At 37.4% G+C, this 16193-nt stretch overlaps 2 protein-coding genes across 3 annotated transcripts in view; one reads left to right on the forward strand and one right to left on the reverse strand.

Moving 5' to 3' along the window:
• Window positions 1–14833, reverse strand: part of CIR1 (corepressor interacting with RBPJ, CIR1) — a 40211-nt gene extending 25378 nt beyond the window's left edge. The window contains exons 1-6 of the mRNA XM_007183296.2: window positions 14671–14833; window positions 10262–10356; window positions 4410–4483; window positions 3827–3837; window positions 3675–3739; window positions 3251–3299 (exon numbers count right to left, since the gene is read on the reverse strand). Of these exons, the coding sequence (XP_007183358.1) occupies window positions 3251–3299; window positions 3675–3739; window positions 3827–3837; window positions 4410–4483; window positions 10262–10356; window positions 14671–14742 (366 nt within the window). The 5' untranslated portion in view covers window positions 14743–14833. The remainder of the gene's footprint in view (window positions 1–3250; window positions 3300–3674; window positions 3740–3826; window positions 3838–4409; window positions 4484–10261; window positions 10357–14670) is intronic.
• Window positions 14834–14835: 2 nt separating this feature from the next.
• The window catches only part of SCRN3 (secernin 3), a 35808-nt gene continuing 34450 nt past the window's right edge, over window positions 14836–16193 (forward strand). For both annotated transcript variants that reach the window (XM_007183297.2, XM_007183298.2), the window contains exon 1: window positions 14836–14936. The gene's annotated coding sequence lies outside the window, so the exon portion shown is untranslated. The remainder of the gene's footprint in view (window positions 14937–16193) is intronic.

Below are 16193 nucleotides of genomic sequence, written 5' to 3' on the forward strand. Positions count from 1 at the left end.
TCCTCTAAGAGTTTTATAGTGTCTGACCTTACATTTAGGTCTTTAATCCAATTTGAGCTTATTTTTGTGTATGGTGTTAGGAAGTGGGTTTTTTTTGTGTTTTTCTTTTTTAAACATCTTTATTGGAGTATAATTGCTTTACAATGGTGTGTTAGTTTCTGCTTTATAACAAAGTGAATCAGTTATACATATACATACGTCCCCATATCTCTTCCATTTTGCATCTCCCTCCCTCCCACCCTCCCTATCCCACCCCTTTAGGTGGTCACAAAGCACCGAGCTGATCTCCCTGTGCTATGTGGCTGTTTCCCACTAGCTATCTATTTTACTTTTGGTAGTGTATATATGTCCACGCCACTCTCTCATTTTGTCCCAGCTTACCCTTCCCCTTCCCCGTATCCTCAAGTCCATTCTCTAGTAGGTCTGCATCTTTATTCCCATCTTACCCCTAGGTTCTTCATGACCATTATTTACTTATTTTTTTAAGATTCCATATATATGTGTTAGCATACGGTATTTGTTTTTCTTTTTCTGACTTACTTCACTCTGTATGACAGACTCTAGGTCCATCCACCTCACTACAAATAACTCAAGTTCGTTTCTTTTTTATGGCTGAATAATATTCCATTGTATACATGTGCCACATCTTCTTTATCCATTCATCTGTTGATGGACACTTAGGTTGCTTCCATGTTCTGGCTATTGTAAATAGAGCTGCAGTGAACATTGTGGTACATGACTCTTTTTGAATTATGGTTTTCTCAGGGTATATGCCCAGTAGTGGGATTGCTGGGTCATATGGTAGTTGTATTTTTAGTTTTTTAAGGAACCTCCATACTGTTCTCCATAGTGGCTGTATCAATTTACATTCCCACCAACAGTGCAAGAGGGTTCCCTTTTCTCCACACCCTCTCCAGCATTTATTATTTGTAGATTTTTTGATGATGGCCATTCTGACCGGTGTGAGGTGATAATTCATTGTAGTTTTGATTTGCATTTCTCTAATGATTAGTGATGTTGAGCATTCTTTCATGTGTTTGTTGGCAATCTGTATATCTTCTTTGGAGAAATGTCTATTTAGGTTTTCTGCCCATTTTTGGATTGGGTTGTTTGTTTTTTTGATATTGAGCTGCATGAGCTGCTTGTAAATTTTGGAGATTAATCCTTTGTCAGCTGCTTCATTTGCAAATACTTTCTCCCATTCTGAGGGTTGTCTTCTCGTCTTGTTTATGGTTTCCTTTGCTGTGCAAAAGCTTTTAAGTTTCATTAGGTCCCATTTATTTTTGTTTTTATTTCCATTTCTCTAGGAGGTGGGTCAAAAAGGATCTTGCTGTGATTTATGTCATAGAGTGTTCTGCCTATGTTTTCCTCTAAGAGTTTTACAGTGTCTGGCCTTACATTTAGGTCTTTAATCCATTTCAAGCTTATTTTTGTGTATGGTGTTAGGAAGTGTTCTAATTTCATTCTTTTACATGGAGCAGTCCAGTTTTCCCAGCACCACTTATTGAAGAGGCTGTCTTTTCTCCACTGTATGTTCTTGCCTCCTTTATCAAAAATAAGGTGACCATATGTGCGTGGGTTTACCTCTGGGCTTCCTATCCTGTTCCATTGATCTGTATGTCTCTTTTTGTGCCAGTATCATACTGTATTGATTACTGTAGCTTTGTCATATAGTCTGAAGTCAGGAAGCCTGTTTCCTCCAGCTCCATTTTTCTTTCTCAAGATTGCTTTGGCTATTTGGGGTCTTTGTGTTTCCATACAAATTGTGAAATTTTTTGTTCTAGTTCTGTGAAAAACGCCATTGGTGGTTTGATTGGGATTGCACTGAATCTGTAGATTGCTTTGGGTATAATAGTCATTTTCACAATGTTGATTCTTCCAATCCAAGAACATAGTATCTCTCCATCTGTTTGTATCATCTTCAATTTCTTTCATCAGTGTCTTACAGTTTTCTGCATACAGGTCTTTTGTCTCCTTAGGTAGGTTTATTCCTAGGTATTTTATTCTTTTTGTTGCAATGGTAAATGGGAGTGTTTCCTTAATTTCTCTTTCAGATTTTTCATCATTAGTGTATAGGAATGCAAGAGATTTCTGTGCATTAATTCTGTATCCTGCTACTTTACCAAATTCATTGATTAGCTCTAGTAGTTTTCTGGTAGCATCTTTAGGATTCTCTATGTATAGTATCATGTCATCTGCAAACAGTGACAGTTTTCCTTCTTCTTTTCTGATCTGGATTCCTTTTATTTCTTTTTCTTCTCTGATTGCTGTGGCTAAAGCTTCCAAAACTATGTTGAATATTAGTGGTGAGAGTGGGCAACCTTGTCTTGTTCCTGATCTTAGTGGAAATGGTTTCAGTTTTTCACCATTGAGAACGATGTTGGCTATGGGTTTGTCATATATGGCCTTTATTATGTTGAGGTAGGTTCCCTCTATGCCTACTTTCTAGAGAGTTTTTATCATAAATTGGCGTTGAATTTTGTCGAAAGCTTTTTCTGCATCTACTGAGATTATCATATAGTTTTTATCCTTCAATTTGTTAATATGGTGTATCACGCTGATTGATTTGCATATATTGAAGAATCCTTGCATGTAAGGCGGATTCTTAACCACTGGACCACCAGAGAAGTCCCTCCTATTTCTTTTTGTGTGTTACTTTGTGGCAATAAAACAATGTCATCCAAAAAGAAATGGCAAAATACAAAAAAAGAATGATGTCATGGCCTCATGTTAAATCCTCTCATTTTAAAAAATTAACCTTTGAGGTTTCAATTTTCTAAACCAGGGGCTGGCATATTTTTTCTGTAAAGGGCCAGATAGCAAATATTATAGGGTTTATGGGGCCAAAGGTCTCTGTTGCAACTACCCAACTCTGCCAATATAGCAGTAATATGTAAATGAATAAGTAAGGCAGTGTTCAAAAAAATGTTATTTATAACAAGGACCTGGCCCTCTGATGATAGTTTGTTCTGGTTCCAGACAGTCTTATATATTTTTTTGACCTTGAGCTAATTCTCCAAATTCCTTGAAAACCACAGAGACCATTATCATTATAACCCTCACAACAAAACTTTGAATCCTATCTTTTATCAGTTTAGTACATTTAATATTTTCTCTCCTAGTCCTTCTATTATCTGATACAAATAGAAACCACAGAGCCCCTTTTCAGCTTAAATACCTTTTGGACAACAGTATAAAGAAGTGTTTATAAAAAAAACTTATTCTTACAGTATAAATATGTGTCACTTGCCTGAATACCAAAGGGCTGATCTCTGATGTTCATGTCATCTTTGGCATATCTATTAAGGAGAGAAAATGTACAAATGCAGTATTAAGAATAATTTAATAAGTAAACTAAAAATAGTTTTATAGTTCTGAGTAAATTATGAAATGTACAACTTCAATAAATAAATAGAACCATAAAATCTATTTAGTATTTCCAAACACCACTTCATTATTAAGTATCCAGTCTGATGATCTGTGATTTAAAAAAAGGAAAAAGATAAAAATAGAACTAAAGACTATAATCAAGCAAATGAGTTGCATAAGACAAATCATTAAAAATAACTTTTCACATTAGTTGCTTTCTCTAATGAATAAAAAGGCAACATAAGATGGGATATTAGATAAATTTAATGATACACATTTTATCTTAAAAGAAAACCAGCTCTTACTTTTCTCGTGGGGCCCCTTTTTGCCATTCAAATTTGTATTCGGTCTCTCCTTCTGTTTCTTCTTTCTAAAAACATTCATTAAAGTCTTTCAATTTTTCCATAAAATTACAATCTATTGCAAATAAATCCAAACATAGAAAATAGTACTTTACCTCTTTGTTTTCTTGATTGCATATCAAAAACATGGGAGGAAAAAAGGTAGGTCAAGTTAAAAACTTCAACATAAAACTCTTCTATCATATACGACACTACGATATCATGGTATTTAATTGTAACTTGTAAGAATGTATTAGTTTGACTTTTTTTCTTAAGATAAAATTCAAATCACTGAAGGATAAAAAACAGTGAATAAGAGATAGTATTTAATAAGCACATTTATTTCTAGTCTTTAAATTTTTATATTTTCCATTGACAGTGAATATTATGCTTTGTATTTACAAGTATACTCAGTAAGAAGGACTAAATACACAAATTATAAAAGAATAAATGTACTTCTGGTGATGTTGAGATTATTTTCCTCCCCAAAGGACACGTCATGAAATTATTACTAGATTAGACAAATATTTTTAGTATTTATTCTACTGTATTGATTGTAGTATTTTAAAAAATTATTTTACAGAAATAATAGCAATTTTAAAAGATGAAGAGCAACTTCTAAAAAATGTCTGTCATAACAGTTTTCAATCTTTAGTTGCAAACACATCAAAGACTTAAAAAAAGGAAATGACCGAGTACCTTTTTTAGCCCCTGGTGGAGCCTCATACATGAAATTAAGGCCATTCTTTACACGTTCATCTCCCATAAGCAATCTAAATAAAACAAGATATAAAGTTAGCAATTTTTTGTAGGAGGAAAAAATTACAGAAAAACTGTCCCTCCATACCCCTAAATCCTAAGGGAATTAGGATAAAATATATTTATTAGAGATGACGTTCCATAAGTTTACTCCACTGATTAGGTGACATCTGAAATATCTGATTGGAAATTCCAACAGTACTGCCTCTTTAGTAACTAGTTGTAAATTCTGAGACTTTCTCATTACCTGAGAGATCCCGGCCCTCCCAACTGAAATGAGGGAAAAAATGCCATGCTTCCCCTCACATGCTTTTCTTAAACTTTGAAATGCTGTGGAAATAGGGACAACTTTGAAATCCTATACGCCAACGCAAATTTGGAATTAAGTTAAATAGTGCCAACATTTTTTCTTAATTGTGAGGAATCAAACAGTTCTAGAAAAATGAGTCTCTCTGGAATTTCTTTAGGAAGGTAAATCCAATTAACTCTTAAAAGAGTCAAAGGCAATAAGAGAATCAAATTCTTTAGCGAGGCCAATGAAGAGAGAATAATTTAAAGATAATCTACAACAGGTTAATTACTATGATGGACTGCTGCATCTTAAAAATCATTTTCTTTCTTTTTTTTTTATAAATTTATTTATTTTGTTTATTTATTTATTTTGGCTGCATTGGGTCTTCGCTGCTGCGTGCGGGCTTTCTCCAGTTGCAGTGAGCGGGGGCTACTCTTCGTTGTGGTGTGCGGGCTTCTCGTTGCTGTGGCTTCTTTTGTTGTGGAGCATGGGCTCTAGGCGTGCAGGCTTCAGCAGTTGTGGCTCGCTGGCTCTAGAGTGCAGGCTCAGTAGTTGTGGCACACGGGCTTAGTTGCTCTGCGGCATGTGGGACCTTCCCAGACCAGGGCTCGAAACCGTGTCCTCTGCGTTGGCAGGCGGATTCTTAACCACTGCACCACCAGGGAAGCCTCTCATTTTGTTTTTTATCATTTCTGTTTTAACACGAAAAGTTCCCTGTTTGGGTTCTGTTTAGAGAGATATGCTGTGCTTTTTAGAAAAAAAGCTCTGCTACAAATTGAATGAATGGTCAAGTTAAAGTTTTAATTCATAAGATCCAAGTAAAGTACTGATTATAAAGAAAAAGGCTAAAGAGTGAACAGAATTTCCTCTTATTTGGAAAAGGCTATCACAAAGGTTAGCCTACATGATTATAGTTCCTCACTTTTTATTTCCACTGGTGTTTACAAAGAATTGTAAAAGAAGAAGAGGGCAAAAGGATGACAGGATCTACCTCTATACAGTGCGATATTATTCAGCAATAAAAGGGAATGAACTACTGACACATGCTACAACATGGATGAACTTCAAAAACACTGAAAAAAATGTTTTTTAAAATACATTTTAAAGTTTTTAATTTTTAAATTTTAAATAATTATATTAAATGAAAGAAGCCAATCACAAAAGACCACATATTATATGATCCCATTTATATGACATTTCCAGAATAGGTGAATCTATAGAGACAAATAAATTAGTGGTTGCTTAGAGCTGAGAGGTATTAGGGGGCACAGGGTGTGGGAATGGGGAGTGACTGCTAATGGGTACAAGATTTCTTTTTCGGATGATGAAAATGTTCTGAAATGAGTTATGGTGATGGCTCCAAACTCTATAAATACACTTACAACCAACATATACTTTAAAGTGTATAAATTATATCATATTAAATTAACACCATTTAAAAAATTAAAATGGGGCTTCCCTGGTGGCGCAGTGGTTGAGGGTCTGCCTGCCGATGCAGGGGACACGGGTTCGAGCCCTGGTCTGGGAGGGTCCCACATGCCGCGGAGCAGCAGGGCCCGTGAGCCACAACTACTGAGCCTGCGCGTCTGGAGCCTGTGCTCCGCAACAAGAGAGGCCGCGACAGTGAGAGGCCCGCGCACCGCGATGAAGAGTGGCCCCTGCTCGCTGCAACTAGAGAAAGCCCTCGCAGAGAAACGAAGACCCAACACAGCCAAAAATAAATAAATTAATTTAAAAAAAAAAAAAAATTAAAAAAAAAAAAAAAAAATTAAAATGGATCACATGAAAAGCTCAACATCACTAGTTATTAGGGAAATGTAAATTAAAACCATGAGATACCATGTTGTACTCATTAGGATGCCTATTATCAAAAAAAAAAAAAAAAAAGGAAAATAACAAATGTTGGCAAGGATGTGGAAAAACTGCATTCCTGGTGGGAATGTAAAATGGTACAGCCCCTATGGAAAACTGTTGGGTGGTTCTTCAACAGCCAAACACAGAATTACCAGATGATCCAGCAATTCTACTCCTAGATAATACCCAAAGGAACTGAAAATAGGGAGCTGAACAATATGTGTATGCCAATGTTTATAGCAGCATTATTCAAAACAGCCAAATGGTAGAAGCAATTCAAGTGTCCACTGATGGATGAATGGGTAGACCAACTGTGGTATACATATACAATGGAATGTTATTTGGCCATAAAAAGGAATAAGCTGTGATACATGCTACAATATGGGTGAAACTTGAACATGTTATACTAAGTGAAGTACACCAGACACAAAAGGACAAATGTTGTGTAATGCCACTTATATGGTATACCTAGAATAGGCAAATTCATAGAGACAGAAAGAAGAATAGTGTTTACCAGGGGCTGGAGGGAGGGGGAATGGAGTTATTGTTTAACGGGTATAGAGTTTCTATTTGGGGTAATGAAAAAAATTTTGGAAATAGACAGTGGTAATGGTACCAATACTGTGAATGTAATTAACGCCACTGAACTGCACACTTAAAAATGGCAAATTTTGTTTTATATATTCCCACCCCCAAAAAAGCATTTCATTTATATTGAAATGAAAATAACAAAATCAAAACTGGAATATTAATTTCATTTTGTGCAAAACTCAACAGGTATACAAAATAAAAGGAAAAGCTATGATATTGGCATTTCTGTTTTAACTTCAACTAAAAACCTGTACAGATTCTTTTTTTTTTTTTTTTTTGCTGTTGACTCTAAGCAGAGTGAAATGTACAGATTTTTGGACATCCTTTTATTTATCCAGTCAGAATAATAAATGTGATTGTCATCTTTAAAAAAAAGTATGTAGGGATCAATATCCACAAACATTAAGAAACATCTAGGACAGTTAAAAACTTAAAAGGGAAAAAAATAGAGTACTAAGGAACAGAATTGGCTATCAAGGACAATACTTCTGAACGAGGAAAAAAGAAAACTGTAGCAAATCACTCCAAATACTCATAAATTTGCTTTTATATATTCATAAATTCAAACAAACAAACCTAAAAGCAATGAACACACCTAGTGTCCAGATCCTGGTTTGTAAATATCTTTCTCCAATAAAAGGAACCAGGTTGATTCCAATGCTGGAGCAGGGAAAAATAAAAGACAAATTTTTGACGATCTTGTAGTGCCAGGAAGAATTTTTTTTTTTTTTTTAAAAAGGATGGGGCATGTTAAATGGACATAGGAGTCAAGCTGACAGAGCAGGCAAAGGCCAAAACTGGAACAATTTGAGCAAAAATATAAATAAGAGTATTAGATTATAACTGATTAAATAAATATCTGAGTCCATGCTGATAGGAATAAATGATTAAATAAATGAGGGAAAGGGAAAAATCCTCTTTCCAGAAAAATTCAAATTAAACAATGTAGAGGGACTGAAACAGAAAATCACTATTAGAATACCACAGTAATAACTGATGCAGGCAAGATCTATCAATGAATACTGACATCAGTGGGCAAAGTTCAGGATATGTGCATAGCTTCAAATATTTCCACCTCCACTATCTCTTCATTGGTGTAACTCAACTATATTGGCTGTTTCCTGAACATCCTCTCCATCGTCCCACCGTGATCATCTTTAATAAGCTTTTACTATATGTAAATCACGGTCTCTCAACGGTAGTGCTATTGACATTTTGGACTTGATCATTCTTTGAGTGCACTGTAGGCTGTTTTACAGCATCCCTAGAATCTACCCACTAGGTGCTCTTATCACCCAACCCCTGAGTTGTGACAATCAAAAAATGTGTCCAGGGACTTCCCTGGAGGTCCAGTAATTAAGAATCTGCCTTCCAAAGCAGGGGACACAGGTTCTATCCCTGGTCGGGGAACTAAGATCCCACATGCCACAGGGCAACTAAGCCTGTGCGCTCTAAAACCCACGCGCCACAACTAGAGAGCCAGCACACGCTGCAACTACCAAGCCTGCATGCTCTAGAGCCCACACGCCAGAACGAAAGATCCCACATGCTACAATGAAGATCCCACATGCCGCAACTAAGACCAGACGTGGCCAAAATAAATAAATAAATATATTTTTTAATTAAAAAAAAAATGTAGACTTCCCTGGTAGCGTAGTGGTTAAGAATCTGCCTGCCAATGCAGGGGACACAGGTTCGAGCCCTGGTCCGGGAAGATCCCACATGCCGCGGAGCAACTAAGCCCGTGCGCCACAACTACTGAGCCTGCGCTCTAAAGCCCATGAGCCACAACTACTGAAGCCCGTGCACCACAACTACTGAAGCCCGCCTGCCTAGAGCCCGTGCTCCACAACAACAGAAGCCACTGCAATGAGAAGCCCGTGCACTGCAACAAAGGGTAGCCCCCGCTCACCGCAACTAGAGAAAGCCTGCGTGCAGCAACAAAAACCCAACACAGCCAAAAATAAATTAAAAAAAAAAAAATGTGTCCAAACATTGCTGCATGTCTCCTGGGGGCAATAATGGCCCTCAGTTGAGAACCAAAGATCTAAATCCTTACCATTCTTCACAGTTCAGCTTAAATGTCACCTCTTTTATGAAGTCTTACCTTGTTATCCCAAATGGAATTATTTTCTTATGCTAGCATGCCACAGTTTTTATAAAGTGTGTTTTCAATCAGTTATTACTTTCAGCCTTGAACTATATGTACGTACCTATCCCTTATTAGATTTTCTTGGGGGTAGAGAGAAACTATGCATCACAATTTTATAGGCCACTACAACACCATTTGTTGTCTTACATGAAGTAGGCACTCAATAAAAGTTAATCAGATTAAATAAATGAGTGAGAAAAGTACTTAATTAAACTAAACATTTTATTTCTTTAATTTTGCTCTCATATACTATATTTTAAAGAGAGTATTTAGTAATAGTTTAGTATTACTTCGCTTAAGTTCCATGTTTTGATGAAATATACGACTGAGTGGAAGAGAAAATATGACTTATCTAACTAAAGCACCACTATTCATTTGCTTGATTAACCAAGAGAAATCAGCTTCAGAGTTAGACCTGCAAATACAAACATAAATGACAACAGCTAAAGGGCAGGTACTGTACCGTAGTAAACCAATGAAGAACTCTAGCTCTGATCCTGCCATTAACAGAACAATGACACGCAGGTCAAGTAGAGACACTTCAATTTACTTCTTGAAGCTGTCCTGTGCACCTTTTCATTTCAGTGTATGTTGAAGAAATATCTTTGTAAGAGGCCTCAGTAGTTCAAGTATAGACATTTATTTTTCTTCTAAGTTTTGTTTAAGTTGGGACTTCCCTATAAACTGTATGTGGAGTCACATCAATCAATATTTTATGTGAATTATGGGTAAGGTTGGAAAAAGTGCCCATCTATCAATATAAGCGTAAAGACAGTTCACAGGGAATACAATCCTATCATTGGGGCATTCAATTCAATAAAGCTAATTTAATATATGATTCAGTAAAGGATATTCTCATGCCACTGACTATTCTAAAAACACCAGCATAGTGGAATTTCTTACCTATTATCATATGATTCTTGTTCTTTAAGATATTGTTGCATTAATTCTTCTTGTTTCTTCTTATCATATGATATTTTCTGTTCTGCCATCCATACCTAAATTAATTTGTGAAGTACAAAACTTAAGTAGGAAGTTTGCTCTCTTTATAATAAAATATAAAATGCTATTGTATATAGTTTACAACATCATCTATTTTGGTCATAATGTCATTATCACACAACAACAGTTGAAAATCTGATTTGTGCTTTTATACAAGTCCTTAAATATAATCATTCAAAACACCTAAACTTTCAGGCAAAAATGTCAAACTTGAGCACCACGCTGAGCACTTGGGGTACAACTGCTTCTTGCACTAAGTCCCTCTGTTGTTTCAGAGATGAGAACGACCATCTCTCTACATGGAATATGTCTAGTCCAAAAAACATACAGGGCACAACCAGTAAGGTTAAACGGTGCCCATGGATGCCAGTGGGTGTCAATGACACCCCAAGAGAGGAGAAATGGAAGACAAATAGGAGAAAAAAAGGAAAGGAGATGAAAGGTAGTTGTAGAAAAAAGGGAAGAGACAAGAGAGGAATCAAAGAGATGCATCTGACGTCCTGCAGTTGCTCAAGGGCACCACCACCATAGGCTGAATGCGTCCCTATGTGAAATTCTCAGAATCGTAAAAGTGGTGAAGGTAAAAAGCCCACACAACTTAGGCAAGGATATTTAATCATGTTACTTCCAGGTTTAAAAGGTATCAGTGACTTCCCACCTCCTATAAAGTAAAGGACAAAATGTTTGATAACCATTCAACATAAACAGCAAGGCAAAACTTTCTCTCCCAACAAGCTAAGTTTTAAGAAGGTAAATTCAAGGAAAAATACTTATACTGATGAAATTATAATTATTAAATGTAGGTGGGGGCAGATAAGTGTGGGGAGAAGGATGGGGGACAAGACTGCCATTATTCAATTTTAGATGCAAAACAGTAGTTATCAGTATTTAATAGTGCTCAGATAGGAAGCTTCTATGGGCACCATAATCTGAGATTAATATGGAGATAAAAGCAAAAATAGAAATGAAAAGAGAACCCTTCAGGGACAGATATACCAGAAATTTCTTTTGGTATAAGTTTCTGAAAGTTTCTTCCACTGCCTTCATAACATAATATACATGCCATAACCAATATAACGTTATAGTAGAAGAACAGTCTACACGGGATGGGCAGTAAAAGGCACATGTTTGGAATTTTCACTGTAGCTCAAAATGCAAACAGTTGCAATAGAAATATGCAAGGTGTCATTGCCTGGTCAAATAATATATTAATAATAACATTCTAATGATTAACATATTACTTCTAACAATAACTACCATTTATTTAAAGCTTTAGATTTTACAAAGTTATTTTACTAGTCTCAATTGCTCAAGAGCTTAAATACATGAATATTTATGATGAACTAGAATAAAAAGTAGTAAAACATATTCTTGCCTACAAAATGCTCAGAATCTGCTAATAGAAAATCATACTAACTTTTCCGTATGTTTAAGATATTTCACAATAAAAAAGACAGGAATTGTATAAATAAACAGTAACAATATTTGGGCCTGGGCTGAGGGCGGGGGAGGGGGGCACATGGTGACTGTGTTTTTCATAACTAATGTTTTTATATGGTTGCATTTACGCCAATAAATCCACAGCTGAGAAAAAAAATAGTAACAATAAAAATTGATATTTGGAACAGAATATGTTCAACATGAAGAAATAGAACAAGACAGTGTTCTAGGGGGCAAGGAAGAAGGCTGGTATAATGCAATGCTTTATAGCCAAGTTTTGGTTTTTAGAAGTTCTTTATTTTTTAAATGAAGTAACTATATTCACAGGTAGCCAATATTATTCCTGTTTTGTATATCCTTCCAAAGATGCTCACATGGACATACACATAATATACATAATATAATATACACACATGCATTTTTTGGTCACTCTTTTCATAAATGGTAACATATACAGCATATATATACAATATGCTGTACACAGAGAATATGTATAAAATAAAATTCTATACCATGAAGATCATTCCCAGATCAGTAAACAAAACACTTTCTTGTTTTCTGGAGGATGGGGTGCTGAAGAATATCATTCTTTTGTGGGGCTACACCACCATTCACTTAACCAATCTCCTGCTGTACTGATGGGCATTAAGAAATTTCCAATCTTTTACTATTACAAACTCAGCTGCAATAAATAACCCTGTTACACAAGTAGCTCCATACATGTTAAACAGGATTTTGAAGTGTATCAAAATTTTGCCAAGGGAAAAACAAGGTAAGATATTACCAGCAGAGGGAACAACTCAAAGATCCAAAAGTGTAAAACAGGAATTAAGTAGCTTGATTTTACCGGAGTATAAAATCTATGGTGGGAGAATAGCAGTAAGGCATGAAGAAGGAAAAATAAACTGGAGCCTGGTTACCTGGACTTAATCCTGTAGTATTTTAATAAGGAGCTAGAAGAAATCAGAGTTGCGCTTTAAAATGACTACTCTATGGAAACACCCAAATATTCATCAAATGATGGATAAATAAAATGTGCTATATCCATATAATGGAATTATTCAGCAATAAAAAGGAATGTAATACTAATACATTCTACAACATGAACTCTGAAACATTATACTAAGTGAAAGAAGGCAGTCACAAAAAAATCACATATTGCATGATTCCATTTATATGAAATGTCCAGAATAGGCAAATCCACAGAAACAAAAAGCAGATTAGTGGTTGACTAGGGCTGGGGAGGGGGAAGGATTAAGGACAAATGGGGAGTGACTGTTAATAGATATGGGTTTAAGCAGGGTAGGGGGGGTGATGAAAACCTTTTAGAACTTTTGTGGTGATGATAAAATTCATAAATATACTAAAAACTACTGAATTGAACACTTTAAATGGGTGATTGTACAGTATGTGAATTATACCTCAATAAAACTGCTAAATAAAAAATAATTATTCTGATGGCTAGATGGGTAGAGAATGGATTTGAGAGGGGTCAAGACTGGCAGCAGAAAAACCAGTTAGGAAATATAACTGTCTAGGTGAAAGATGATGAGGGTCTAAGCTAAGATACAGGCAGTAGTGACAAGGAGGAGAGATGGATTCAACAGATATCTGAGACGTAAGACCAATAGAAATTATTAGCTGACAAGATAAAGGAGTGATGGGAAAGGACGAATCCTGAGTCTCTGGCCTGGGTGACTGGATGAAGGGTTGTGTTACTACCTGTATTTCCTACTGATATGAGAACAGGAAGTATAAAAAGAAGAGCAGATTTAGGATAAAAGGTAAATTCCATTTCAAATATGTTGAGTTTGAGATGCCTGTACGATTATCAAGATGAAACTGTCTAGTATATAGTTGTCTTCAGGTGCCTCCAGCTAAGAGGAAAGATCTCGCACTGTAGATTTGAGAGTTAGGAGTAAATAAGGGGTGGTTAAAACTATAAAATTGGCTGTGATTGTTTGGGAAAGCATACAGAGTAAGCAAGACATGGGCCAGGGATGAAACTCTTGTTACCACCTGTATGTTAGGAGCAGGCTAAGGATAAGGGTGTGTGTAGGGCAATTAACATTTTATTGAGCATTCCCTTTATGTGTTGGGCAGAGTGCGAGGTGGTGGTACTTGTTTCAAAGTCTTTATCTACACCATCTTATTTAGTCCTCATAACAATTTCACAAGTCAAGGCAACTGATACTAATCATTTTTAACTTATAGATTAGGACACTGAGGATCAGGGACATTAAATATTTTGTGTAAGGTCTCAGGGCTAAAAGTGACTGTGCTGGAAAAACAGAATCTAGGTCTGGTTTCAATGCTCATACTCCTCCTACCTCACCACTCTGCTTTCCACTACTATAATATTCAACACAGTTTTTCTGTACTGGACGTAGTAGACCTGTAAGTGGTTATTTAAAAAGCCAAAGTTCAATGACACCAGACAGACGGTACATCATCAAGTGGGATAAAAAGAGTAAGCAAGGTGTGACTTTATTCCCCTTTTAAGATCTATCTTAAATAGACAGGGAGTCTTCTTTGTACAGGACAGCAGAGCTCAGAAGCCGTGATCTCTGGGATTCGAAAAGACAACATCAGAATCTGCTGCGGGAAGTTATGAGGAAGCCGGTTATCGGTCTTCATATCTTAAAGATTTACATTCTAGCTGACAAAACCGAAAGAGCACACAGAGCCGCCCGTCTCCTGGCTGATGTACAATAGAATAAACGTCGAGGGCCAGCCGGGAAGGGACGAGAACGCCAGGGCTTTAGGCATGGAGAAGAGGCGACTGTCCCAGGGATCCCAGAGACACCACCACTCTCACCTCCAGGAACCCCTGGGAACCCAGGCGCCAAGGGCCGGCTCCCCGTACTCACTTTTTTGATGTTGGATTTGGAGGCAGGATGAAAGTCTTTCTTGCACATGAAATTGGCGAAGGATTTTCCCATTTTGGAGCTTGAGCTGGGGAAGGCAGCCGCTAGATCTGAGAGCAACGTAAACAAACTCTGCCGCCTAACCGGAACTACGCCTGCCGTGGCAGAGGGAACTTCCGGGGTCAAAAGGGACAGCTTCCGGCAATTAGCGCCTCTGCCGCTCCCTCTTCGCCCATTCCTCCTTTCACTTTGGGCCCCTCGGAGGCCAGGTGAGGGGCGTGCACGGGGGTGGGGCGAGCATAGTAGTTGTTGGAAGCGGGAAGTCGGGAACTGCGGCGCGGCGGGGCCGAGGGGCTCCTGGGAGGAGCTGCTGGGAGGGGCTCCTGGGGGGGGGGCTGCTGGGAGGGGCTCCTGGGAGGGGTCCGGGTCGCGGCGCGGGCTGCAGTTCGAGTGCAGCCAGTTTGGGTGCAGCCAGTTTGGGTGCGGAGTGCGGGCTTGGTGGCGGCTTATCTGCAAGGAGGTGTTTGAAGTCCGAGCCCTTTACTCTGTGAACTCCATTTCGAGTTACATAAACTTTTCTAAACCAACTTTTTCCATCTGTGTTGCTAAAGTAGTAATTCTTGCCCTAACTAGCACGTTTGTGAGGATCGAACGATGTGATGTGTCTGAAACCACTTGGTGAACTAAAGCATATAAAGTAGAATGTCAACTCCAAAGGAACGAGGACTCTATTTTGTTACCAGTACGGTGCCTGGTGCAGAAAGATATTCATGAACATTTGTTAAATGACGAATACATTTTAGGAGTTAGTAAAGGCTCTCAAGGCTTCCCCTCCTAAATGGTCTAGGTGTCTTCTTAACTAGGTGGCGTGTTTCCTTAGCTTTCCTTATTACCGCAGTTAGCTCAGATCACCCATTGAAGCTTGATGGCTCTTGAAACTTCACGGTTTTAAGTGGACGTGGCTGCTACTGCTGAGGGGATCCACCAACCAAATCCTCTCGCGGGAGGGGGTGAGCGTGACGTCAAGAATAAGCCTTTTGTAAGAAATTGACTCTTCTGAGGAATAATAACAGTAACAGCTTTAAGTGTCTGATATGTTCTAAGAACTGAAAAACGCTTTACACACTGTCTTATTAAATTCTCATGACAGCCCCCGAGATATTTACCGATGAGGCAGGAGACTTAGAGATTAAATAGCCTGCCAAAGTTAGGTAGTGGTGGAATTAGCTTTGGAACACAAATAGAAGGCGATCTAGGATATAAAAGTTGAAATTCACACGGAAAAGAACAGAAGCAATGGTGACCGCTCTGTTTCTATCATTGAGGAAAAAAGAAAAACCCTTAGGTGTTTCAGGCTGAAGTTGTTTCTTTCTTGCTTGAGTCATTTTGTTTTCTTTTGAATGAATCATTTATTACATTTAAATCTGAAACTCTAAAACAATGTGCCATTCTGGAAGCAAACAAATTCTACTAAATTGAGGATTTAAGATTTTCCAAATTACAAATGAAGACATGATCTTGATATT

This window comes from Balaenoptera acutorostrata, chromosome 8, assembly GCF_949987535.1.
Source record: "Balaenoptera acutorostrata chromosome 8, mBalAcu1.1, whole genome shotgun sequence".
In the NCBI taxonomy this organism is placed as follows: Eukaryota; Metazoa; Chordata; class Mammalia; order Artiodactyla; family Balaenopteridae; genus Balaenoptera; species Balaenoptera acutorostrata.